Source organism: Globicephala melas, chromosome 13 (genome assembly GCF_963455315.2).
Source record: "Globicephala melas chromosome 13, mGloMel1.2, whole genome shotgun sequence".
NCBI lineage: Eukaryota > Metazoa > Chordata > Mammalia > Artiodactyla > Delphinidae > Globicephala > Globicephala melas.
Genome location: NC_083326.1, coordinates 70846102 through 70872903, shown reverse-complemented (window position 1 = coordinate 70872903; position 26802 = coordinate 70846102). Strand labels below are relative to the sequence as shown.

The 26802-nt window shown below is 52.4% G+C and overlaps 1 protein-coding gene across 6 annotated transcripts in view; it reads left to right on the top strand.

Moving 5' to 3' along the window:
- Positions 1–26802, top strand: part of KIAA1671 (KIAA1671 ortholog) — a 186173-nt gene that overhangs the window by 145547 nt on the left and 13824 nt on the right. For all 6 annotated transcript variants that reach the window (XM_060310219.2, XM_060310220.2, XM_030860670.2 and 3 more), the window contains 2 exons: positions 22498–22616; positions 25608–25863. In XM_060310219.2, the coding sequence (XP_060166202.1) occupies positions 22498–22616; positions 25608–25863 (375 nt within the window). The remainder of the gene's footprint in view (positions 1–22497; positions 22617–25607; positions 25864–26802) is intronic.

The window sequence follows — 26802 nt, the reverse complement described above, 5'->3', positions numbered from 1 at the left end:
GCGGGTTACTCCACATGGGCAGCACTTAAATCAAGTGCCTACTGTGTGCCAGACACTTCTGTGCCTACATCAGAGTGGTCTGTGGTTACAAGCTGCCTCAGGAGGGTTCCAGAGAACTCAGGGAGGCGGCCTGTGTTTGGGGGCTTGGGAATTCCACCCCCTGCCTGTTCTTCACTTTGAGGGAAAGGGACAGCCAGCTTCAGTGGTTGAGCAGAGAAAAGCACCAGACAGTCACACCCCCTCCACGAGCCCCTGACTGCGAAGCAGGAGGAAGAATTAATACGGGGTCTGGGCACAGTCTTAAGGGGTCTCCCGAGCATCTGTGTTCATCTCTTCTCAGTTGGGAATGCTGGGGATCCTGCTCTGAAGGTACTTATAAAAGGAACGCCCATCGCCTGTGGTGCTCAGAGAGGCAATTACATAGTAGGAAGGGGGAGCCTAGGCGCTCTTGACGTGGCTTGCCTGGGAGGGCCGCAGGAAGACGGGGACTTGGCGGTCTGCAGCCGCCAGCCTTGCTCCTGCGAGGAGGGGTCCCCATCAGAATCAGCCGATCGGGGCTAGGCATCTCCCCACATTTACTGTATTTAAAGACATGGTCCATCAAAGTGGATTTCCATTTTCCAACTTCCTGAACCTGAGTTCCAGTGGTTCTGATTTAGAACGCGAGTTCCTGGGTCTGCCTGGGAACTGCCGAGGTCTGGAGTTCAGTAGACGTGAATTTGAACGCTGGCCCCACTATGTATGTAAGCCCCTCTCCCTCTCCAAACCTCAGTCCCGCCCGCCATACCCCCAGCTTTAAATGAGGCAGTGGATGGTCCTTGCCTTATAGGGGCAGAAGAAGGGGAAAATGCAATGGGGGTGAGTCACGTGGCAGCACCCCCTTAAGCTGGGAAACATCACAAATGTGGTGGGTGTTTGTTCAAGATTAAGAATTAGTGAGCTGCAAATTTCTCCATCAAGCATTTCTGCGGGCAGACCTTTAACATCTACAGTACCCCGTAATTCCACACTCGGCGGGGGGTGGGATGTGCACTGTAGCGACAGCCTCTGGTTGCCTAGCAATGGGAAACCCATCCCAGTTGATATTCTAATTTGTCAGAACGTTTCAGCCACTGCAACGGTTCTGATGTCCAGTTACACGAGAAGGAAAAAATCAGCAGCGTGCCAAACCTGTTCACCAGTTGTAGAATCCGAGCCCTTCCCAGGAGCTTCTCAAGCCCAAAGCGAGACTGGTTTTCCCCGTAGGGGGCGAGTGAGCCCCGTGGGTTTACAGCTCTGTCCCCCTGAACCAGCACCCCTGCCATCTTGGCCTGTGGGTCCGGCTTTGAAATGGTGTTTGAGGCTGAGACCAGCAGGATATTGTCTGCGGCTCTCAGTCCATCTGGGCTCCCTTTAAACCAGGCGGGTGAGGCCCAGGGAGCTCCAGGGAGCTGCTTTGACTCCCACCTGACGATTTAATCCCCGCTCACTGCTGGTCACTTTCATTCTAGGGGTTTACACACACATCTGGCTCGGCCCCTCCTTTGCAGGGGCCAGGTCCTCCCTGGTAAATATAACGATGCCTGGCCCCCGGCTTTCCACCTGGCCCAGTTCAACAAATGACATTCCCCGTATACCCACCCTCGCAGGCCACTGGACAAACTCCTAGAGCAGTTCTAAGGTTTGGCAAAACTGAGTGTGGACTTTGGGCTGGGACACTTTTCAGAGTCATGTGTTCTCCGGTGTAAGGAGGCTGAAACTCGCCAAAGCTAAGACATATATTTGTATGGTCTTCAACAATAGCTGAGTGGAGTACGGTTACTGTCCCCATTGTACAGATCGGGAAACTGAGGCCCAGTGAGGCCAAGGGACTGACCCAGGGCCCTACTGCCAGGCAGGGGCAGAGCAGGGCTTGGAACCCACGCTTGTCTACACAAGGGGTTCCCACTTGAAACCTCCTTCTTTCCCTGGGAAACCCCACGCAAGCCCCATTCACTGTTAGTTAACCCAGACCTTGCCAGGGTCCCCGTGTGGCTAATATTAGGACCTGAAGATGTTTCAGTGCAAGAATGGAGAAGGAACAAGGGGTGTGTCCCCCATGGGAGGCTTGTGGCCCTTTTGCTCTCACAGTGTTTGACTAACCTGCCTTTACTCCCCCTTGGCCATGCACACCTGGGAATCCTTTCTCTTTAGGGACCGTGAGTGGATCCCAGTGGTCCCTAGAGCCACCTGACAGCCATGGGGCCCACCTGAGGCCTGGGTCCCCGGTGTGGGTTCCCTAATTACTGCTGGAAGCCATCCCTCGCCTTCAACGTGCTATAAATAGGAAGCTGGAGGAAGAATTAAAAAAAACGCCACTGGCTCTTTTCCCCAGTGTGGGTGGGTTGAGTTGAAAAACCATCAGGCCGCCGGCATCGCAGTGTTGGAAAGCCTGAGGGGGTGGAGGGTGGCTGCTGCGGCTGAAACTCAGAGGTGGCCCTGGACTCGGCCACATCCTCTTCTGTTTTCATTCTCATTGGCAGCGCAGGCTGCAGAATTGGATTCTGAAGCTGAGAGTCCTCCAGTGACCTGCCCCTTGGGGTAGTGACAATGACTGTGATTTTCCCAAGGCCACAGTGTAGCCCAGCCTGACTGTGACCCTGCTGACATGTTCCAGGGGGATTGGGAGGGACTGGTCCTGGCGATGCCCTGACCTTCCTCCAGGAGGGAAGCAGCAGAAACAGCCTCCAGCCTCTCATTTGAACACCACCTCCACCCGTGGTGTCCCTGCCCAGGCCACTTCCCCTCTCTGGACCTCGGATTCCTGGACCCTAGGTGAGGTCCCAGACAGCTCCAACGCACTCGGTGGAAAACCCAGGCAGGAGAGCAGAGTCATCATTTGCCAGTGGTGTGCGTGAGAGTGTGCACGGGTGCATATGCAACTCTGGTTATAAATTGTGTATTAAAAAAAACCCCGGTGACGCACTGGGAAGGGTACCTGTGCAGAAAGTGAACTTCACACTGGTTGGAAGATCCTTTGCAGGTAGGACCATCTCAGCAGTGTTTGGTAGAATCTAATACTAGTACAGTATAGACAATAATGTATAAAACGTTCTAGTAGTCACAACCAGGCATGGGCTCAGAGAGGTGAATCGAGTTACCCAAGGTCACACAGCTGGTAAGAGGCACAGCCAGGACCGGAACCCAGGTCTGTCTGACCTCAGATCCACCATGACGCTTGGACTCCCACATCACGTGGGTTTTCCAAGATGAGTTGCTTGGATAGATCCCTTGCCTGCACTTCTTTTGTGGCAGGAGAGGGGGGAGCAAAAAAATCACTCTGCCTTTCCCAGACTTCCCGCAGGCCTCACCAACAGATCACTGAAATGTTATTTATCATGAAAACATCTGGGAACAATAGCAGTTCCCAGGGCCAAGCTTGCGCTGTTGGCTGTTAAAACGCTGTTTAGAATTAAAGTGGAGGCGAGGAAGGTGTAACCCAGGAGGCTGAGTTGATGGGTTGATGCTGGGCTGCCTGGGTTTGACTCCCATGGGTCTCTGGGCAGGTCACTTCGCTTTGAACCTGTTTTCCCACATCTGGAAAATGAGATCCTGACCATGGGTAATGCTCTCCACTCTCCCAGTGGGAGCAGAATATCGGAAGCCCCCCAATTTGTTTTTCACATCTGGAGATGACATTTATGAATTACCCCAGCGTGGGTCTCCATGTAGACAGTCGGTGCCCAATCAGTGTTTAAAAATAAAATAAAAGAGAACAAAGTGCAGTGGGGTCTGTTGGGGAACCAAGGGGCTGGATGCACTGGGAGGACCTCAGCCCTGGCCGCCTGCTGCCTCCCTCCCACCTGGAGTGTCCAGACCAGCCCGGGCCTCCGATTATCTTAGCCTTGCTGCCCCACGGGGGTGAAGAAAGCACCTAACACTCTGTGTGCTTAATTCGCGTTTTTATTTGGGAAGCTAGAGGTTTAAGAGTGGGCAGAGGGAATGCTAGACTTAGAATGCCACTGGGGAAATGGGAGAGGGAGGGTGAGGTGCTTCAGCCCAGGCTCCTAAGTCAGCTCACCAGGTACCAGAAAACACCGTCTGTGGTGGCAGCAGCACTTGTAACAACAGGTGCCTCGTCCGCTGCGCTGGCCCATCCCTCCTCCTGGATATCTGCCTGGCTGCCGTCACCTCCTTCAGGTCTTTGCTCAAACGTCTCCAAACAGACACTTGCCCTGATGGCCTGTTCAACATTGCAGCACCCCCTGCCGCACCGCCCCAGCACTCCTCAGCCCCTGCCCAGCTTTATTTTTCTCCGCAACACAAATCACCTCACAGCACAGTCTGTAGTGCACTCTTTTCTGTATTCTGTCTGTTTTCCCCCCTAGGATGTCAGCTCCCCCAGGGGAGGGACTTACCTGCTGTTCAAGGTGTTTGCGCATGGCCGGTGCTCAGGTGACTGACAGGAGGGAGGAAGGGCTTCCTGTGTCCCCGGGCCTTTGCACTTACTATCGTGTGTAATCTTTAACTGCCTGGAGAGGTGGGTTCTGTAGTCCCCATTTTTATAGATGAGGGCATTGGAACTTGGTTGCATAGTAATTTAGTAACTCGGTGCCTTCTTTATATCATCCACAGTCTTGGGGCTTGGTCCTTCCCTCCCTCCTTCCCTCTCTCCCCTTGCTCTCTTTTTCCCTCCCTCCATCCCTCCCGACTTCCTCAAAGCACCTGTATTGTGCTGGGCACTGGGTCTGGCCCTGGGAAGAGGGAGGTAAACCCAATTTGATCCCAGCCCTCAGAGGCACGAGTCTTGGGGTGGGGGGGTCAGAGCTGACACAAGCCCCTGCCACCCAGTGTCCTAAGTGCTCTAGGAGAGTTATGAGTCAGAACTGCTTGCTCCCCTGTGCTCCCCTGTGGAGATCTGGGTCTTAAAGGTAGAGTAGGAGCTCCTCAGCAGACCAGGCAGGGACAGGCATTCCAGGCAACACAGCACTGCTCGTGGCAGAACCACACATGGTCCAGTCTCCCTGAAGCAGGATCTAGGCAAGGAGGAGTGGCCAGCAAGGGGCCTGGAAGGTGTCCTGGGGGCTGCAGGTACCCAGCCAAGGAGCTTGGACTTTATCCAGCTGGCACTGGGCCAGGAGAGATGTCAGTCCAGGAGCCTCCAGGAGCCTCCAGCTTGCCTGGGTTTTGCCGCTGGGAGCCTGGTAAAGGGGGTGAATGATGGGGGGTGCTCAGCTGAGGTTTCTGCCCTGCCCAGGATTCTCCGTCCTGTCCTTCGTCTCCATTGCATCTCACTCCCCTAATTGCTCCGGGTTTCCCCTCCAGAGAATAACGTTTACAGCCAAGGCCTTATTTCCCGGAAGCCGAGGATAGTAATTGCTGCAAGAATTCTTACAGTTCCTATAAATCCCGCCAGCTCCTCTAAAGGAGCGTCGACCTGGGTGGTGGCACTGCGGTGATCTGTACCAAGAATTCCGAAAACACTTAATTCCTAAAAGCCCCTCATATCATCCTCTTCAGCTCTGTGTCTCCTGCTGGTTTCAGAGCCAGAGAGGTGATACTGACTTACGAGCATCATAGCAATTGCAGTCATTTCCCAGGTGCCTACCACTCACCCAGCACTTCACACAGAACATTAGCCCATGCAGTGCTGGCATCAGCGATGGACACTGGAGTGGTTCTCTGCTGTTACTGAAGCCCAGAGAGGTGAAGCAGCTTACCAAGGGCCACACAGCTTCTAAGAGCCAGGGAGCCAGGACTGGAGGCACCTGTCAACCCAGCATCCCTCTTCCCTGAATCCCTGCATGGTCTGTAGCTAACATCCCAGCCCCTGCCTCTCTCCTCTCACTTCTGACTTGATGCCCAAGGAATAAATGCTGGGCTCCTTGACGTTTCCTTGTCACTTCACATCCTATTCCTTTGCCTTAACCACCCCTCTCCTTCCCCTGGCTAGTTCCAGCTCCTCATGAAAGACTCAAGAGTCACTGCCCCTAGGAAGCCTTCCTGATCTTCCCCAGGCCCTTCCTCTGGCTGTAACCATTCCAGCCCATTGCCCTTCCTGTTCCCTGTTAAAATGATCTGCTTACACGTCCACTTCCCCAACTTGATTTTAAGTTGCCCCCGGGCAGATATCTGAGGTGCCGCAGCATCATTAGCAGAGAGCTGGCATACAGTAGGCACTGAATAAGTGCTTGTTGTCCTGGGCAAGCTCCAGGCAACCTCTGAACCCCCTTTCTGTTGGAAAGTCCCAGATCCTGCGGCTTGTGCGATGGACATGTTTCTTTCTCCACCTTTCCCCTTTTGCGTGGTGGCGTTCTATAGGAAGGGCTGGATAGGGCACCACCAGTTGGCCCAAGAGGGTGGCCGCTCCCTGCCTGGCAGCAGAACCCCTGGATGATGTTCTGACCCAGTGATGCAACCCCAGTGATGGCCCCTATTTTACAGAGGGGGAAACTGAGGCCCCATGAGACTCAACTGAGGTCACACAGCTCATTAGAGGCACGGCCAGGGACCCGAGGTCTGCCTGAGCCCAGGCCCCTTCTCTGTGCTGAGTGGAGGAGGTGGGTGGGAGTCCAGGGCAGGCCCAGCAGGCCTGGACAGTAGACATTCTCAGGCTGTTACCCTCCCTTTCTCTAAGGCCTCATCTGTCTGCTCCTCTGTCCCCAGATACTCTCACGTTAACACCAAGGCTGGGAAACAGGAAGGACCCTGCCCTGCCGGCGGCAGTTAAATCCCCGGGTGGGGCCAAGTCTGCGTCTGTAGGAGACCAAGCACCAGCTCTCACCACGACAGGGAGAAGGTGAAAAGGGGCTGAGCACCATTCTGCCCCTCCCCTTGGGCCAGACAGCCACAGTGCTCGCCTGCCTGGGTGTGTTCCGGGTCCTTCTCCTAGTTAAAAAAACTACACAAAACACGCTCACCGTAGAGAAATGAGATCATAGACAAGAAAGAAGAAAACAGTTACTTAATATTACCACCCCTAGAAATATTCTTTATAACATGTCTATATCCTTTAAGATTTTTTTGCATATATGTGCAAAATGTATACATATATATGAATATGATATATACACACGCATATATAAATATATTCATATTTTGCCTATGTGCAATATATATGCAAAATATATACATAGATATATAATATATGCACATGTGCATATAAATAATCTTTTGTATATGTTTGCATATACATGCTATATACATGTATACATATATCCTTGCAAATACATATATGCAATATATATACATATATTTGCAGATAGATCAACAAAATGGAATTATACTGCAGGAATGCTTTCGTACCTAGTTCTCTTTCATTTTCTCTTCTAGGACTAACTTCTCACGTCATGAACATGGACCTGCAGCCTCATTTTCAGTGGCTGTACTATATTCCATTTTTCCAGTTAGGCCCACTTTATTTAGTCAGGCCCAAATTGATTTTTGGACACGTAGGTTGTTCCCAGTCTTTTTGCCGTATAAATAATGCTGCAGTAAACATCCCTGGACATTCATCTTCACGCACCTGCATAGCCAGAATAACTTGTAGAAGCCGGGTAACTGGGACGGAGGCAAAGAGCTCTTGCAGCACACTGACTAAATCCCTCTGGTGTCAGCTAGACCTCGGTGTGAGCACACGTGCGCGCACACAGGCAAGTTGCTTAATTCCCCTGAGCCTCCGTTCTCTCCTGTATAAAACGGAGCAGCAGATGTGCAACCCGTATCCATCGTTCTGAAATCCACAAAGCTCTCCTTTGTAGCAAAACCACTCTGTGCCAATGTACTGACGTGAGGTTATTAATGGTATTTACACACGGTGTGACTATTCATACATGTTGCTGTGGAAATATTAATACGTTTGCTTGTGGGGTGTTGCACTACACCAGTGTTTATCCACTTTTTTGGGTATTTTTTTCGTTATCATCCCCCAAAGGGCCTTTTAAAACTTTTTCTTAATTGCCGTTCCATGAAATTTTAATATCAGTTAATATTGTACACCTGTATGTGTACTGTATGCATATCTGTGCCAAGGTTCCCCCCACCAAGAACCAATTTTCACCCCCTTAGGGACAGTATCGTTCCTGTAGAGAATGCATGACGTAGACCAGTCGTTCTCAACCAGGCGCGGCTTTGCCCCCCAGGGACATTTGGCAATGTCTGGAGACAGTTTGGGTTGTCACAGCTGTGGGTTCGGGCATCGGTCGGTACAGACCAGGAAGACTGCTAGCCTCCTCCAGCGCACAGCGCCGGCCCCCCTGCAACGGGCCAGAGTTCTAAGGGTGGCAGACCCTCCTCTAGACCCCACTGGGGGTTCCTCCCAATATACAGTGTGTGCACTCGCCTGTTGCCTTTCTAAAATCTGAATTAGAATGCATCTGGCCCCTGGGTTAGGGGTCAGGGCCGGCGGAGCTGTGACACTAAAACCTACTTCACAGGTCGGTGGGAGGACCCTTTGGGGACTGATGCAGTAAAGTGCATTTCTTGGCACCTGGCCGTGGTCCATGCTCACCCAGGATGAGCCAAAGTGCCTGAGTGCCAGACGTCCAGGGTCCCGCGCCTGGATGCTGTCTCCACATTGAGAAATACACGTTCGGGAGCCTTTCAAAATCACGAGGTTTGCCTTCCAAGTCCCGTTAAGTGGGTACTGGCCCCAAGGATGCCCAGGGCTTTTCCAGCATGCCTGAAAGCTTGCGTGGGCACCAGCTCCTTGCAAATGGGTCTGTTATTTTGTTTGTGGGCTTTGACCAAGGTGCAGTGTCTGTTTGAACATGCCTCTGGGCTTGGCCAGCAGCCAGTGGTAAGCTGGCCTGGAGCAGTGCATGGGGACCAGCCCCTGAATCCTGGAGCTCAAGACGGAGGCTTCCGAGTGCTCTCACCCACTTGTGGCCCAGTGAGCCACGTGGTGAGCAAACGGCACCCTGAAGCAGGCAGTTCCGCCCTGACCTGGGTGCTAAGAGCTGGCCAAAGAGACACCATCCACCGGGCATTTTCCAGGGCCTCTCTGGCTTCCCGAGGGCTGCACTGGGAAGCAGAGGTGGATCAAGTTGTGAGTTAGAACAGGCGGCGCCCTGGACCCTGGGCAGGGTCTTTGAACAAAACCACAGGCTGGGCTGGGCACCAGAAGGAAACGGGGCCCTTGGCTCGGTTCCAGGCGATGGAATGTCGGCCCAACTGGTTTTCCTCCTTCACTGGAGCTGGGCACTCATAAACAAGGGAGCTGCCAGGCCCGTCAACAGCAGAGAGGTCCCGGGCTCTGCCCCTGCCCCTGCCCTGCCCCCACTCCATCCGTGCTCCGTGCCATCTCTGCAGACCAGCCTCTTATCCTCACGGTGGGTCCTTAAGCCTTTCCTGCAGGGCTACTCCTCAGGGTGGATGGGATGGGTCTGTCCAGTCCCCAGCATAGCCCGCTGTCAGTGAAGATGGTGTTTCGCTTCACCTGTTCCTAGGCTGTTTTGTCACCTGCACTGCCTTCTCCATTCTCCCCCAACTGTTCAATCTGACCCACTTTTCAAGGCCTGGTCCATGCCACGTGCCCTCTGTCACCGGCCACTCCTGAGCCCCTGTGTGCACTCTCCTCCTCTTCTGTCTGGGGCCCCGAAGTACTTTGGGTACCTGGGATAGGAAATCATTAATCATGGGGCCCAAGGTGACCAAGGGGGTGATCTAAGGTGGAATTGTCTGCCCCTTGTTCCTAGTAAACTTTCTGTAACAGCTTTGACATCTCCGTATCAGCACTTAAAATTCTACTTCATTGTTTTTGATGGCAGCATGGATTCCCTTGCAGAGATAAGCCTGTTTACAGATGCCCTTATGGAAAGATAACTGGGTTGTGTTTGCTGTTAACCAAAAACCAAATGCTGCTGCTGTGAGCACCTTTGGGTGTGTGAGTTGATGTATGTATGTACTCGTGTGTGTGTTGTATGTTATCTGTGTTTATTGTGTATGTGTTGTCTGTATGTGCAATGTGTGTTATGTGTGTTTGTGGTCTGTATGTATTTGTGTGTATATATGTATGTGTGTATGTGTTTGCATTTGTGTATATGTATGTGTTTTTGTGTATTTTTTTGGTGTACATGTATTTGTGTATATATTTGCATATGTGTATATTGGTGTGTATGCATCTGTGTGTGTGTGTGTGTGTGTGTGTGTGTGTGTGTGTGCATGCGCATCTCTCTGGGTGAATCACCGGAAGCAGGGGTAATGGAGCAGTGCTGTAAGATTGTAATGTGCCCACAGATCGTGGAGGAGGTGGTGGGTGTGTCCTGCCCGGGAGAGATGCTGGAGGATTTGGGATCCTGAGGCAATGGACAGACACACCGGCTCCCCGCTTCCTCCCCGGGTTCACACTTACGTCAAGGCTGCAATTCTGTCGCCTGACAAGTTGAGCCATCGCCTGAAATAAACATGAGAGAGATGTTTTGACATGTGATGTTTCAAAAAAAAAAACACAGAGTCAAATTTTGCTGAGACTGTTTTAAGAATCCCTCCAGGAGAGCCAAGTCAGGGTGGATGGGAGCAGATCCCATGAAGAGGAGATGCTAGGAAACATGAAAGAATTATGTATTTACATAGAATCATACATTTTAACGTTTATTTTTAAAAACTACCAACAGTAAATGTTACAAAATACAAAAAGGGGTAGAATTTTAAAGCTATGTCTCCCTCTCTCCCCCTCCCCCCGTCACTCGGTTCCCCTCCCAGAGGCAAGTGTGATGACAGTTTTCCCGTGTCCTTCTCACATATTCTGTGCATTCTCAAATATTTACGTATATATTTTTCCTCGCTCCACCTGTTGCTTCCAGCCTTGCCTTATTCACTTGACAGTGTATCTTGGAAGTCACTCCATATCAGGACACATACATCTTCCTCATTCCTTTGAACAATTAAAGAGTATCCCATGCTATGATTGTTCTATAATTTTAAAATATAAAAATACATTTTAAAAAAACAAAATTCCCTTTTATCTTGGCTCATCTTAACCTTAGCACTGTAGACCTTTTATTAATAGAACTTTAGACTTAAAAGGAAATTGGATTTGTCTGTGTAAAAGTATCTCAGGACTTCTAGAATGTTCTCTGCCCCTTCCCCACGAAGCGGGGCATAGAAGGTTCCTGGGTCCTGGTTATTTGGGGGGCATTGTCCTCCCTCCCTGGATCCATCTCTCCCGTTTTGCACCTTAAAAAATTATCACAGGGCTTCCCTGGTGGCGCAGTGGTTGAGAGCCCGCCTGCCGATGCAGGGGACACGGGTTCGTGCCCCGGTCCGGGAGGATCCCACATGCCGCGGAGCGGCTGGGCCTGTGAGCCATGGCCGCTGAGCCTCCGCAATGGGAGGGGACACAACAGTGAGAGGCCCGCGTACCGCAAAAAAACAAAAAAAAATCACAGTCGCCTGTCCGCTTTCACTGTCAGCATGCCGAACATGATGTTTTAGAAAAGAGATTTGTTTTTTAAAATGTAACAGAAATTAAAATTTAAGGGCATATATGAAAACAGACGGTCCTGGGATGTATCAAGAGTCTTTAAGTAGACAGTAATATCGTTCGTGGACATGAGAGAGGGGTTCGGGGATCACCTGTGGATCGTACATTCACTCATTCATTCATACACTGACTCATTCATTCACTCACTGATTCATTCATTCACTCACTCATTCATTCATTCATTCACTCACTCATTCATGCATCCATCCATTGTCAGTTGCTCCCCTGACCACCGTGGCTGTCTCTTAACTTGGTGCCAGGGTTTGAGGGTGAACAGACCCCAGTGCCTGCCCTCAGGGAACTCACAGCCTGGAGGAGACCGTCAAACAAACAGTAAGCACAGTCCAGCACAATAAGCTGTATGATGAGCTGAGCACAGGGGGATTTTATGGGGTCCCAAGGGGAGACCCAGTCCCGCTGCCGATGGAGGCAGTCAGGAGAGGCTTCTTGGAGGAGCTGGTGCCTGAGCTGTGTTTCAGGGACACATTTCAGGCAGACCTGGGCCAGCACTGGCCAGCAGCTGATGGACTATACCAAGAAGTCTCCCAGAGGGGCGTTTCCTGGGTGCAATGACAGCAGGAGTTGGTGGAATGGGGCATAACTGGCCGTAGACTTGGAGCCGCCTGTGTTTGAATCGGGTCCCTTCACTCACTCCTGAGACCCCGGGTGAGTCGCTTCACCTCCCTGTGCCTCGGTCTTCTCATCCGGAAACGGGGGATAATTCACAGTACCTGCCTCTTAGGGTTGTTGGGAGGACTGATCTCGGCAGCTCGGCACGCAGGAAGAGCCGTATCAAGGTCCCTTCTTGTTGTACCTGTCCATCTGTGAAATGGGCGTGTGAAAGCATCTCCTCTGGGACTCAAGCTAGACGGCGCACATGAGAAATCTGACTTGGTGCCAGGCGTGCAGTGGGTGCTCCTTACACGTTCCTGGTCATGACTACCTTTATTGCCTCTTAGCCCACCTCCGACACCCAGAGCATAGGGTGCCTGCCGGGTTTCTGGAGTCTGGGAGATGCCGCCTCCGAGGCCAGTGAGAGCCTGGGCCCCCCAGCCCAGCTGTCCTTTCTGTTTATAGACTTGGAGGTGGAGGCCGTCAGGAGAGCCAGACAGCCTCCACCGACCGCGGAGCCCTGCGGGGCACCCCCCGCTGGAACCAGGCACGCCTCCTGAGGACCAGCTGCCAACGTGTGTTCCCGTCACTTTAGGTGACACACTTGCCCCCTAGAGTCAGCGTGTCTCTGCCGGAGCTGTCATTTTGCAGCCTGCGTACCCGGCTGGGCCCTGGAGGAGGGCAGGTGTGCTGGGGTCAGTTCACTCCGTGATGGAGGGGAGCAGCTGGCTGATGTCCGGGTCGGGAGAGATGTTGAGGGATCGGGTTAAGGCAGCCCCTTTGCTCTCAGCTGAGTGACAGGGCTGTCAGGCCTCTTTGTTAGAGTGTTTGTTTAAATGATGTGCTTCTGGGAACTAAGCAGTGGACGTCGTCGTCATCATCATCATCATCATCATCATCTCACCTGGAATCTATTTGGCACTTACTGTATGCTGGGCGTGTGCAGCTCTCACCAGATGTCTTACAAAATCCCCCCAACTCCCCTAAGCGCCCTCCCCATCCCCATTTTACAGATGGGAAAATTGAGGTTTTGAGAGGTTTGCTCATAGCTACCAAAAGGCAGAGCTGGATTTGCCCTGGTCTGCCCCACCTCAGAGCCTTCCCCACCTCCAATTCATCAGAGCCCCGGGGTAGGTTCACTTCCCATGTGCAACCTGAAAGTCCATGCTTTCCGTTGCTAATCGCCAGGCACTGCTAGCTCTTCCGTAGAGTGTTTATGAAAACTGATTTCATTCAAGGAGTGAACAGCATCATTTATCATCAGTCAGGTGGGCAAACCCAGCAAGGGTGTGAACAGTCCAAACGGGCACTCCTTTAAAGGGGAAGAAACCAATCCCTCTTCACCAGGAAACAGCTGACAGCTCACACAGGCCGGCTTGGTGAGCTCCGGACATTAGCCGCCAGGCAGAGGTGAGCCACCAAGTGGCAGAGGGCCCCTGAGACCTGCCATCCCTGGAGCCACAAGTCACCAAGACAGGAAGCCGGGGCTCAGAGAAGTGGGGGCTTTGCTCGAGGCCATCCAGAGAGGGAGCCAGCGCTGAGCCTGGCACCTTTGCTCACCACGATGGGTCAGGGGACCCAGTCCAGGAACAGGTGTGTTCCTGTGGGGGAAGCCGCAGCACCACCACCCAGGTGGGCCGGTTCAGCCCCGTCACTGAGGCCCAGCACACGTCCTCCACCTGTTCGTCGCTCTTGCCCTGTGCACCTCTCTCCCTGTGCCCATCTCCTGTGCACCTCTCTCCCTGTGCCCATCTCCGCGCGCCTCCCAGTGCCGGTTGTGTTTTCTCCGTTTGTTTTGCTCTCTGTCTTAGCTATGCCCCCATCCAAGCCACCACCGTGTGCCACACAAAGCCACACCTGGCTATACCTGGCTACACCTGACCACACCTGGCCAGACTGCACTGTTGTTCCCAGAGCCCATTGAGAGGGGTCAGAAACTGGTGTCCCACCAACCTTCCCCGGGAAGCACCATGCCCTGCCGTGGGGCAGGGGGCAAGGGCACAAGTCCTGGCTTGCGTTGCCACCTGAGGTGACACTGTGGACTCCGAGAAGCCCATCAACTGCGCCGACGCCTCCTAGCTGGGACACAAGTCCACAGGGAGGGGACACTGCGGGTGTTTGCTGACGGCTCTGGGAGAGCGTTCTGAGGGCTCCTGTCCTGCACCGTTCCTGTCCACTTCCTTCTGGCCTGACTGCCTTACCTTGTTCTCCCTTCTCTCCTTTTTGTTTTTTCATTCCTCCCCACCTTCCCTCTTTCCTCCCTTCCTCTCTCCTTCTTTATTATTCAGTGAGCACCTAACTCTGTGCCAGGAGCTGTAACTAAGCTCCGAGAGTCCAATGGTGACGAGACACAGCTCTCCCCTTTTGGAGGTTGTGTGTACTGGGAGGAACAGGCGTCCGAGGAACCGTCCAAGTGCTGAGAACCCCCAGCCGAGGCCAGGGCTCGGAGGGACAGGACGAGGACCTAGACTCAGGCGGGAATCCGCTCGGAGGGGCACCGCGCACGCTGCAGTGTGAAGGAGGCCGCCCTTAGCCCGGCGAGCAGCTGTGCTGTGAAGGTGCACGGGGCGTTTGGGCGTCACTGCGGCTGCAGCACAGGGGAGGAGTGAGGGTGAGAAGAGGTGACCAGGAGAGTGGGCGCTGGACATCCAGGCCCTGCGGGCCACAGTGGGACAGACAGTGCTCTTAAGAGCCTGGAGCGGGGGTTACAGGGTGGATGGGAGACACACTGGGGGACTCGGCCCATCCTTGGCCTGCTGCCCCCCTCCTCCCCTTTCTGGGCCTGAGGCCCCACCCTGGGTGCAGCTAGGGAATGCACTGTGGTAATCAGGCACAGACCAGGGGATCAGGACACCTGATTCGAGGTGTGGCCAGGCATCCTTTCATCTCTCTGGCCCTCGATTTTCCCATCAGTGAGATGGTCATTGAAGGCCCTACAAAGGTCTCCATTTCAAGCCAGAGCTTGGAGAATGCAGCAGTTTGGGGGAGTATTTTGGGGCTTGGGTGTCAAGCAAACCAAGTTCAATTTGCAGCTCCACCACTTTTTAACTGTATCACCCTTGGGTGTGTCAGGTCCCCTCTCTGGGCCTCAGTCTCCTCCCCTGTAAAATGGGTCCATTACGGTTCCTACCACATAGCGTTGTTTGGGAGCATTAGATGGCAAAGTGAAAGGTCATGATAATCACCAGCGCTCACAGTAATGTTAGCCCTTGATATTATTGTTAGTATTATTGCTCAGCCATTGTGCAAGTCTGACCTGGGCACAAGGCAGGGAGGTGCCACCAGGCCCCGGGGGCACTGGGACAGAGCCAGCGTCACCCCAGCCTGGGTCCCATGACACCAGAGCACCCTGCACAGCTGAGAGTGTCTAGTTGCAGAGGGGGGAGGGGGACGCACGTCTTGAATTGCCCCGTCAGCCGCAGGCCACCGAACACCGTTCTGACTCAGGCTTCTTTCCCAGGCGGATGTGTCAGACACCCCAGAATACATGCAGGCGTAATATTTTCTCTTTTCCTCACTCCTTCCCTAATGACACGGCCTTTTCTGGGTAAGGAGCTCACACCTACTCAGTGCAGAAAAGTTATTTTCAGAAACATATTCCTCCAGCAAATATTTATTCAACAAGTACTCCAGGCCTGGCATGGTTCTAAGCACTGGGGTGCAGCAGTGGACGAAGGAGTCCCCATTTTCATGCAGCTGACAGTCTAAAGCGTATAGATCAGGGATCAGCCAGCTGCCTGTGGGCCAAATCCAGCTAGCCACCTGTTTCGTAAATAAAGTTTTATTGGAACACAGACGTTGTGCTGCTGACATGGTAATGACAGGAAAGCTGAAGTTGGGACAGAGACCCCATGGCCCACAAAGCCCAAAATATTTATTATCTGGCCCTTTATAGAAAGAGTTCGCTGGGCTCTGATAGAGATTAAGAAATGAAGAGCCCCCTTCTGATTTGTTTTTAATTCGTGATGTCTACTATATGATAGTGTTGGAGGAATGATTTAATTAATTTTATTTAATTTTATTATCTGATGATATTGGGATAAAAAAATCACAAGTGTGGATACTAACGAAAATCATCATCAATAATAGAAAGACAGCCCATTTCCTCACCACATACAGTGCCGCTGGTATCAGTTTTCTGTGGAAACGTCTGGAGGTTTCCTTTGCTTATTCTCACGTGCATTTACATATTTGTTTTTACAAAGCTGGTATCAACACATGTGCTGTTTTGTTACCTTTTTAAAAAAGTAATATTTGCTGGTATAAGGCAGACATCTTTCTGTGACAGTAAACATTCTTTCTGAGCATCATTTTCTTTGGCTGTGTTTATTCCGTCACGTGGATATATCATACTGTATTTCACCGATCCCCATCTTATTGGATATTTAGGACAATTCAGTGTTTTGCAATGTTATGTCCAATATTTTGCAATCTTTGCTGTCCTGCGGGGAAGCGTCTGTGTTCATAGGTCTTGGTGAGTGTGTCTAATGATTTTCTTGAGATGAATTTCTGGAACTAAAATTGCTGAGTCGAGGGTATGCACGTTTTAAATTTCAGGACATGTGTTGCCACTTGTTTAAACACAACCCTCAAAGGCGTCTGTTAGGCTGGTCTCCCCAGCCTGGGTGTTAGAAAACTGTCCATTATAGGTCCTGGGCTGCGGCCGTCGTGTTTGCCTGCAAGACGAGGGCCTAGAATTTTCACCTACCACCAGCTTGGGGCTTGGTGAGCTAGCCTGAGCAAGTGTTTTTTAAGCCCGCCAAGTTCGTGAGGCTTTTTTAGAGCATTTTAAAGCGCATTTCCTCATCTGAGCCTCTTGAAGCATCCTGGACAAGGTGGGGGGCTGGAAGGAGCCCAGAAAACTGGGTTCCAGGCCCCCCAGCTCTGCCTCTCACTCCCCGTGAGAATCCCTGCCTCTGAGTTTATCATCTATCTGAAAAAGTTCATCATCTGAAAAGGGCCAGCTGAATGGACTCAAGGGTCCTTGGAGATCTAAATGTTAAGATTCACGACTTACCTGGTGGTCCAGTGGTTAAGACTTCGCCTTCCAGTGCGGAGGGTGCAGGTTCGATCCCTGGTCAGGGAGCTAAGATCCCACATGCCTCATGGCCAAAAACCCAAAAACCATAACACAGAAGCAAAATTGTAACAAATTCAATAAAGACTTTACAAAATGGTCCACATAAAAAAAATCTTAAACAAAATAAATGTTAAGATGTGATGACTTGGTGTGACAAATGACAGCTGAAATTTGGATTGTGGCTGGTTGATATCCATCGGGGGTGCATGTCAAAAAGAAGACCTGCCCATGACCCAAACGCGGGACTAACTTGGACACGTGTGTTCCTCAGACAATGCTTCTCTTTATCCATCACGTATTTTCAGACCACCTTGTAGATATCTACTCATCCGCAGACAGTGAGGGCTTTTATAGCAGCCGGTAAGGCAGAACTGATTTGGAAGAACACTCTGCCTTAAAGCTAACTTAAAAACCTGACTTTCAGAAAGTTTCAGAAGAGTTTTGGACCCTTTCTGTGGTTGATCTTGAGGCCTCGTAGCCCTGGGAGTGAAGATCAAGACTTGCTGATCTGAAGTGCCACCGGGGTCTGCTGCAGCGACGAGACATGAATCATTTGCACTGCGCACAAGGTTACCAGGATACTAGTGGGAGAAAGTACTGACAGACAGCTTGATTTCTTAAGCCTCATTTGCAAGATCGATTCCCTTAGATGATCCTAACCCCTGGAGTACTCCAGATTTGGGGGTTCTGTGTAAAAACATAGGGACTGAGATGGCATTCAACCAAATACTTAACATCTGCGTTGTCCAGACATTGAGGCACAGAGAGGTTAAGTAACTTGCCCAAGGCCACACAGCCTGAATACAGGATCTATGTGATGGAGCCTGGATTTAAATCCAGGCATCTGGCTCCAGAAATAGTACTCATTCAAGGGAGACTGAAAAAAAAAAACACAGGTCAATTATAATGAACATGATTTGGGAAGTTCCACAGCAGTGCTCTTCAGTAGAAACTTTCTGCCATGATGGAAATGTCCTGTATCTTGTGCCGTTCAACATGGTAGCCACACGTGGCCGTGGAGCCCTTGAAATACAGCTAGAGCCGCTGAGGAACTGGATTCTTCGTATTTTTAACATTTTAATTAATTTAAATGAAATTTAAATAGCCACACGTGGCTAGCGGCTATCATATTGGACAGCACAGATATAGAGACTTGAGGTCTAGGGAATGGTGGGAGCTGGCTCCTGAGGCAGCCTTGGGTGAGGGGAGTTCAGGGAAGGCTTCCTGGAGGAAGAGCCAGCAAAGCTGAAACCTGAATGACAGCCAGGTGGTGGTGGCTGCTCCAGCAGGTCTGGAGGTGAGGGATAGCCAACTGAGGAATGTGAGAAGAGGAAAGCGGGCTGGAGCAGCCAGTGGGAGGGGCTGGGAGGGCCTGGGGATGGGGGAGGGGCAGGGGACGGTGGAGAAAGAGCCCCACTAATGAAAGTCCTACAAGCCATCCTTATGGTGTTTGGACTTGACCCTGGGGGAGCTACTGAAGGGTTTTGAGCAGAGACCCTGCAGGCTTAGATTTCAGTTTTGGAAAGTGTAATGGGAAGAGAATATATGGGGACGGGGTGGAGCAGAGGTGAGGGAGGCAGGGGGACCCCAGAGCTGGCCAAAGTCTTCCTGATGGAGACTTTGAAGGGCTTGGGGATTGATCCGACACGGGGATGAGAGTGACAGAGGAGTCGGGGATGCTGCTGTCCGGAATCCTGAGTCTGGCTTTGGGCAGTGGAGGGAGAAGACCTCCACCCCTGCCTGCGGGGATTACAGATCCCTGAGCGTGAATCTTAAACCTCTGCGGGAGGACCCACAAGTGGGGATGCATGGAAGCCAATGTATTTTGCTGAGCACCATTTATTCCCCCCACACCCTGCCGCCCAGAGCCTTCCAAAGGACGTCAGGAAGCATTCCCCTGCCTCCTGCCCTGATTCCACCCTTAGCATCCTTCGGAACTTGCCATGCTGATTTCCAGAGGCCCCACCTGCAGATCCCTTCCTCTATCACTCAGCACCGAAAGATCCCCATCTCTTGGGGCTTTTGAGGATCCGAGAAGAATCACACTTTGCCAGGAGTCCGTCCCCCTGCCTGACTCTGGGGAGGGCTGTGAACCTGATTCTGATCGCATCAGCTCCTGTGTCCCGAGCACCTATATGCCAGGCACTGAGCTTAACGCGTTCCAGGGCTTATCTCCCTGAAGCCTCAAAACAACCCTTGTTTTTCCACTGAGGAAACTGAGGCTGGGATGGGCGGAGTCCCTTGGCCAGACCACCCAGCTGGGGCAGAGCAGAGACAGCACCCTCTCCCCCCGCAACCCTGAGCTGTAAGCTGTCCCTGAGCGGTCACCTTGCTGCCTATGCTGAGCTTGGCACACACGGGGCACAGACCTAGCATGTACCTTGCAGCCGTCTGCAAGCTGCTGGGCACAAGGATGTCGAGTCCACCAGAGGCAGCCCCCCAGGCCCCGACCTCTGGCCTCCGAATCCGACCCATGTGGTGGGTTAAGTTAGGGAATGGCCGATTCTGTGATGGTAGGTCACCCTCAAGCAGGAAGCAGCTGGGAGCATGCTCAGATGACCACTTCCATTCTCTTAAGGATACTGGGCGTCTGACCACGTCAGGTGACCTTTCAAGGCAAAGGCATCCAAGTTTCCCCACCTGGGAACTGACTGACTCCCTCAGGCGTGCTAACAGCCACCCTCGCATGCTGCTGTGGACTTGCAGTTTGGATGGACTGTTCCAAGGCTGCCTTGTGTGTGCTACCCCTCCACCCTGCGATTCTCTGCCCAGGGAGTTCTCCTGTGGGAGTCACCAGAGATGTGTCACTTCAGCCCCAAGGATGTTCATCGTGTGGTTGATTATAACGGTGAACAGCAACCTAAATGCCACGACACGTGGGGATCGATTAAAGGAACAATGCTGTGTCCGGGCAGCAGAACATTCTTCCGCCGTTAACCATGATGCTCTAAATGAGTTGACCCAGGTGAAATTCTGGGCAGGATTATGGCAGAATATGGTCACTAGGTGATGGGTGACTTTTAAATATTACTTTTTGTGCTTTTCTGTAATTTTGACATGTTTTGTAGCAAGCCTTTGTGATTTGGGTAAGAGGAAAAGGAATCTACAGGCAGCGAAATGAGGGTGTGTGAGTGTGGCTGTTTACCAGGGTGACTGAGAGGTTTATCCTGATTCCCTGGGGTCCTTGCACATACCTCGCCCATAGTATCCCCTCATGGGGTACTCAGGTGTCTCCAAAAGGTGAGAGAAAGAGAATGAGGAAGGAGGTGGGCATTTATGGGGTGTTTCCTGAATGGCAGGTCCTGCCCTTGGAGCTATCATGTGGGTCTTATCGGCATCTTGCACGTCCCTGTGCCCCAGAGAGGGAGACAAAAGCAGAACGTTTTCCCGAGGCGCCTGCTCACTCTGCAGGACCCCACGTTTGCTCTGCTAAGGATGGCTCCGTAGAAGCTGTGAAGAGGCGTGCTCCCCACTGGGAGGGAGATAAGCTACTGCAGGACAGTCTGCCCACCGCCACTAAGCACCTCCTGGGTGCCAGGCGGGCTCTGGGTGGGGAGCAAAGGTGATGGAGTGTCCGATCTTAAAGGCTGCCTTGGCCGAGTTACAGAATCTGTGTAGTGACCCCCACCCCTGGTTCCCAAGTGCCTAGCACATGGTAGGTGCTCAGTAGGTGTCTGTTGCATAAATAACTTATATGTCAAACTTTACCTGGCACAAAAATGAGTCCAGAGTAGGCAGAGAGAGTGCAGGGGAAGGCAAGGTCACTGTGGGTTGTTGCAATGGCTTGGGGTGGGAGGGACGGATAGGAAGGGGGAAAGGTACAAGCAAAGCCACAGAGGCTGGAAGGTAAGGCTTGTGTGGGATGCAGTAGTAGGTCTCGGTGGGTGGAATGGGCCTCTGTTTGGGGCAGGGCTAGGAGATGGGACTGGACAGGGAACTGGGGGCTCAATCGCAAGGGGTGTTGGATCTCAGCAGGAGGACAGTAGGGAGCTGTGGGAGGTGTTTGAGCAGGAGATCCAGAGCACATTGCGGCAGAACATGCCTCCTGACCCCAGGGGGACACAAGGAGTGAGACGCTCCTGCCGGTGTTTCTGGAACTGGGGGCCAAGTTGTTCTCAGCCCCTCGCCCCGTGACCCCCAACTCCCTCCATATTCCTCACCCACTGGCTCCAGGCCATCAGGAGATGGTGACTGGGAACATCCTTCAAAGCTCAGAAGCCAAGGCCATTTTTTACATCTTTATTGGAGTATAACTGCTTTACAATGGTGTGTTAGCTTCTGCTGTATAACAAAGTGAATCAGTTATACATATACCTATGTCCCCGTATCTCCTCCCTCTTGCGTCTCCCTCCCACCCTCCCTATCCCACCCCTCTAGGTGGTCACAAAGCACTGAGCTGATTTTGAATTGCTATTGTGCCAATGGCCACCCAAGGGGCTGGAGTTTTGGTTTTGCCTTGAACATTCCAGCTGCTCCCAAGTGTCAGCCAGTTCAACAGTCAGTCACCGGGGGACGGGCTTTTAATTTGCCGAGTGAACAAGTTAGGGAGGCCAGCACTTTGATGGAGACCTGTGGGCTTCCTGGCATGTGCCAGGTACCCGGTTAGGCCCTTTGGCTAGTGCTGTGGTTAGCAGGACCCTCTCCCTAGGGTCCAGGCTGAGGGCAGAGACCAGTCACCGAGCAGTTGGTGACAGAACCGGGGATCCGGGCTGCGTGGGGCACAGTGGTTGCCAGTTTGGACTTGCAGTCCAAGCCCCCTGCCTGAGTTTGAGTCCCACCTCATCATTTACTGGCTATTTGATGGGGGGCATGTCACTTCACCTCTCTAAGCCTCAGTGTTCTCGTCTGTAAAATGGGGATTGTAATGAGCTCCACCTCATGGGATTGCCATGGGACTGCAGCTCAGCGAGGTGATATGCAGACAGCTTGATCAACACCGGGGACAAGTTAAATGCTCCACGAAGGCTGTGCTGGTGATGCTGGTGGTGGAAGCATGGCGACCGTGAGAACCTGGTGGCGGGGGACGGACGGGGGAGCACCGTAACCAGACTGATAAGTCCTGGGGGCAGTGAAGATGGAGAGAAGTTTGGCCAGGGGTAGGGTGGTGCCCACACAGGACACAGGAGGGTGACCCCCTTCATCTCAGTTTGCCTGGCTTTGGCACCCGCCGTCCTGCATCCTGCGATGTCTTGGGCAAACCCAGATGGTAGGTCACCCTCATGCCCAGCACAGACGTTTGGACCCACTTCCGAGAGCGGTAGGGAGCTGAGGTGGGTTCGAGCAGGGGGCGATGCGGTGTGAGTTACCAGCTGGGACCAGGTTCTGAGCATTTTCCCTGATAGAAACCTCTGGCTTGTCCTTGCAGGATCAGCTGAAGCAGTGTTTCTCCAGGCGGACCCCCGAGGCCAAGGACACTGACACCCTCGTGCAGGAAGCCGACAGCCAGTATGGGACGTGGCTGCACCAGCACCAGAGCGGGGAGAGGTAGGGCGTGTGGGGCGGGGCCTCTGGGCGGGAACCAGGGTGGCCCATCTGCCTCCTGATTTCTCTGTTACTAAGTAGAACCTGTTTTGTCTGTAACTATAAGAGCAAACCATTTCTTTTTATAAAACGGAAATTTAGAATGTACAGAAAACTTATTTTAAAATGATATATGAAATGTCCAGAATAGGCAATCCATAGAGACAGAAAGTAGATTTGTGATTGCCGGGGGCTGGGGGGAGGGGGAGGGGAGTGACTGCTCAGCAGGGACCAGATTTCCTTCTGGGGAGATGACGATGTTCTAGAACCAGAGAGCGGTGATAGCTGCACAACACTGTGAAGGCACTACTGGTAAATTGCATGTTACGTGTGTTTCACTACCATAAAAAAAAAATTACAAAAAAGAAAATGAAAATTGCCTCTAATCCCAGCACACAGATATAACCTTCATTAATGTTTTTTGTTGTCTTTCTAGACTTTTTTCTGTATGTATATTGTGTGTTTACAAATATAGGAGCATATTACAGATACTGCTCTATAAGCTGTGTCAGCATTTAGTATCACCGCTGTTAGAGGCTTGTAGGGCCCCTCAGGTGTCAGCCTGGCTGGGAAGGAATATTATTATGACTGTGGCAGAAGCCTGAAGGTCACAGCATCGCCTGGATTCAGGAGGCAGCCAGGTCTGAACTCCAGCTTCCCTCCAGCTGGCTGTGAGGTCCTGGGTAAATTAGTCATATTTGCCGGATTTCATGCTCCTTCTCCATAGAAGGGGGATGACGCGCATAAAAAGAGCCAAGATCTGTTGAGCGGACAGGCCGAGCACTGTTGTAAGCACTGAAACATAACATTTAGTCAATCGCCCCATCTTGCAGAGGCAAAGACTGAGGCACGTGGGGTTGTCAGCAGGGTAACCTGTGCAGCAGTTGGCATATTTCCCGGCACTTAGTAGGAACTTGATACATTGCACCTGTTCGTTGTTTTAAAAATGCAGTTTTCCTTCTCTCCCTTGGGGGGGATCGAACACAGCAGCAGCTTCGTGGACACCGGGAGGTGGGCTTGCCGTGTTCTCAGCTCACACTTCCCACTGGCGGGCCACAGGATCGCACGGTGTTTTGAAGTCAGGGAGACCTGGGTCGACCCCGGCATGGCCACTTACCAGCTGTGTCACTGTGTGACTCAGTTCCCTCATCTGTGGGTCTCATGCCCAGGGATATGGTGTGTCCGTGGCTGAGCTGGACTCAAACCCAGGTCTCCCATCTCCTTCCCCTGCCCCCACCCGTCAGGAGCGGCCACACCCCTCTGCTGGTTTATGTCCCATAGCTGTCATTGGTACTAAAGCTGGGTGGAGGTTGATGGAATTGGAAGTGGGTAAGAAAAAGGGAAGCACAGGTTCCTTCCAGTACGCATGAAGGCTTTTTGTTTTCTTTCCTACCCTGTGATGTGTGTTAATCGGTGAGCGAGTCTGGAAACCTGGGTGTCCTGGTTTTGCGGTCGCTGTGTGACCCTGGGAGGCCCCTTCTCCCTCTGGGACCTGGCATCTCCCCTGTGTCCTGGGGTCGCCCCCTGCTGTCTCCAGGAGGCACTGCAGCTCCTCCTCCGGGAAAGGGCCCCGGAGCTGCTGTGCTCCCAGCCCTGAGCAGCGGCGCCACCTGCAGCCTCCTCAGTGGTATTTCCCTCATTTTTGCGGATTTGCCTCAGTCGCACCCCACACCCAAACATCCTGCCTATTCCAAGGAATAAATTCTTCCCCGAGCTGACGAAAGCATGGCTGTGCTCCTGCAGTGAAACACCAGTACACCTGGGTTGCAGGTTCTGCCCAAGGGTGCAGCTCAGGGGTATTTCAGGGCAGACCCTCCTATCAGTGAGGTGGTGTCTGGTGTGCCCGTCCCCCCTTCCTCAGGGGTAGGCTTTCCTGTGCTCTTGGCTTTGGGGTCTTTTTAAGGGGGGAGCGGAGAGCCTATTTAATTTAATGGTTTGATTTATTGACATATTTTCTGTCTTGTGTGGTTCCAATTATCCAAGTGGTACTTGGAATACATTATGGGCAGAAATTCCAGGAGGAGAGGGTCATGGACCTGGATTCTGGGGTCAGGTCTGTCCCTTTGGGCGGGCTACTTCACGTCTCTGTGCCTCGGTTTCCTCATCTTGAGCGAGGTTAGTATTTAATTTCCTGAGGTTAATCCTATCTCCTAGGGTTGAGGACGTTGCAGGATTACAGGGTAATCACCGTAGGACTGTGAAGAGGATGGAACGATACAATTTTTAGCACAGGGCCTGGCGCATAGTAAGCGCTCCGTAAATCTTGAGTGAGTGAGTGAATGAATGAGTGGCTGAGTGAATGAATGGATGGATGAAACAATGCAGGAGATTCCCCCCCTCCTGCTCTCCCGCTGGTGACTGCCAGTGATTATTTGGTCTACATCAGCGCTGTGCAACAGAAATACAGCGCAAGCTGCAAACTCGAGGCAGTTTTAGTGTTCCAGTAGCCACGTCAGTAGAAAAGAAACAGGCAAAATTAATTTTAACAGTATGTTCTGTTGAGCCCAGTAGATCCGAAATACTACCATTTTAACATGGAATCACTATAAAGTCATTAACGCGGTATTTTACGTTCGTTTTTTTTTCACTCAAAGTGCTGGAAATCAGTGTGTACTGACTGTCCTCAGGGCCCAGCTCAGCCCTCACTCGCCGCATTGCAAGGGCCCAACGGCCCACATGTGACCAGTGGCTCCCGTATTGGACGGCGCAGGGTTAGAGGGTCTTGAACGGGACCTCCTGCACCCATTCTGCACCTGTTCAGGTGTTCTAGAGGCACCATGGACAGCACCTGGCTGGGCCCAGAGTGGTTCTCCTAACTGGGACGTTCTGTCTCTTGTTTCCTGGCATATAAAGCACAGCCCACACCCTACCTTCTGCCACTTCCCTTCCTTGAAATTCAGGTCTCTGAAACAACCTGCCCGACCAGGCCTCTCTCCCTTCCTTCCATTCTCATAGCTTGGCCCCCGAGTCCCCATCCCCGGACAGCAGTGCCACGTCGGCTCAGAAGCAGCCCCCCAGCAGCCGCCTGTCTTCCCTGTCCTCCCAAACGGAGACCACCTCTGCTGGGGACCAGCACGACTGCTCCAAGGACCAGCAGAGCACCAGCGTGGACCGATCCAGCACGGACCTGGAATCCACTGACGGGATGGAGGGGCCGCCCCCAGCGGATGCCTGCCCCGCAAAGAGGGTGGACGACTTCTCCTTTATCCATGTAAGTCAGTCGTTGGGAGCACGTGCTGGAAACAGTCATTTCTTCTTAAAAGGACGTTCTAGCATCTCCCGATGAATTACCCCTTTCCCTGGTAGAATCTGTGTGCCAGGACCCCCTGTGGTGGGTGCAGAGGGCACAGTCTGAGATGGGACTGAAGTCTACATGAGGCTTGTACCTGCCACACACCAGCTGTGTGTCTTGGGGCAACTGTCTTCACCTCTCTGAACCTCGGCTTCCTTGTCCACCTGTAACCAGTACAGTGGGTTTCACAGCTGTGAATGCAATCATATGTGTACAAATTAAAACTGAGCTGAGCCCTCACCTGTTAGGCGAACAGGCCATCTGGCCTCTCACCCCTGGCGGGTGGGAGGTGTCTGCCTGAGGCCTGCAGATCTAGGCGTGCAGCCTGGACTTCGCTCAGACCAATTCTGCTGGGGCTTCTTACCAAGGTCTTGCCAAGTGGGACCATGTCCCTGGAGCCAGGGAATCCAAGCCTGTCTGTAAAGGGGAGCCTCCTCAGGCGTGGGCAGCCCTCAGAACTCAGCTCTTTTGGGGCCCACGGAGAGCCACCCTACAGGATGCTAGCCACCCAAGTCCAACTGCCTCCTACCCAGCCCCTTCTAGACCTGCAGGGGTCAGGCAGGTTGTCCTTTTCAATCCCTGAGACATAGGTTTATGATTCTCCTTCCCTGACAATAGGGCTACCTGCCCACCCTCCTGAGGATGCAACATCTAAATGATGGAAAATCCAAAACAGAGCCTGTCTCCTCAGTGAAGCCTCACATCCACACCCTTAGAGATGACCACACAGATGCCCCCAGAGAAGGACCATCACTGCTTTAGGTGTGGGGCCTCCTTTAGGGCCTCAGATGGGACTCTCCTTCCTAAACATGGTCGAGGTCTCTCTGTGGCATCTCTAAATAAGGGCAGAAATGAGGA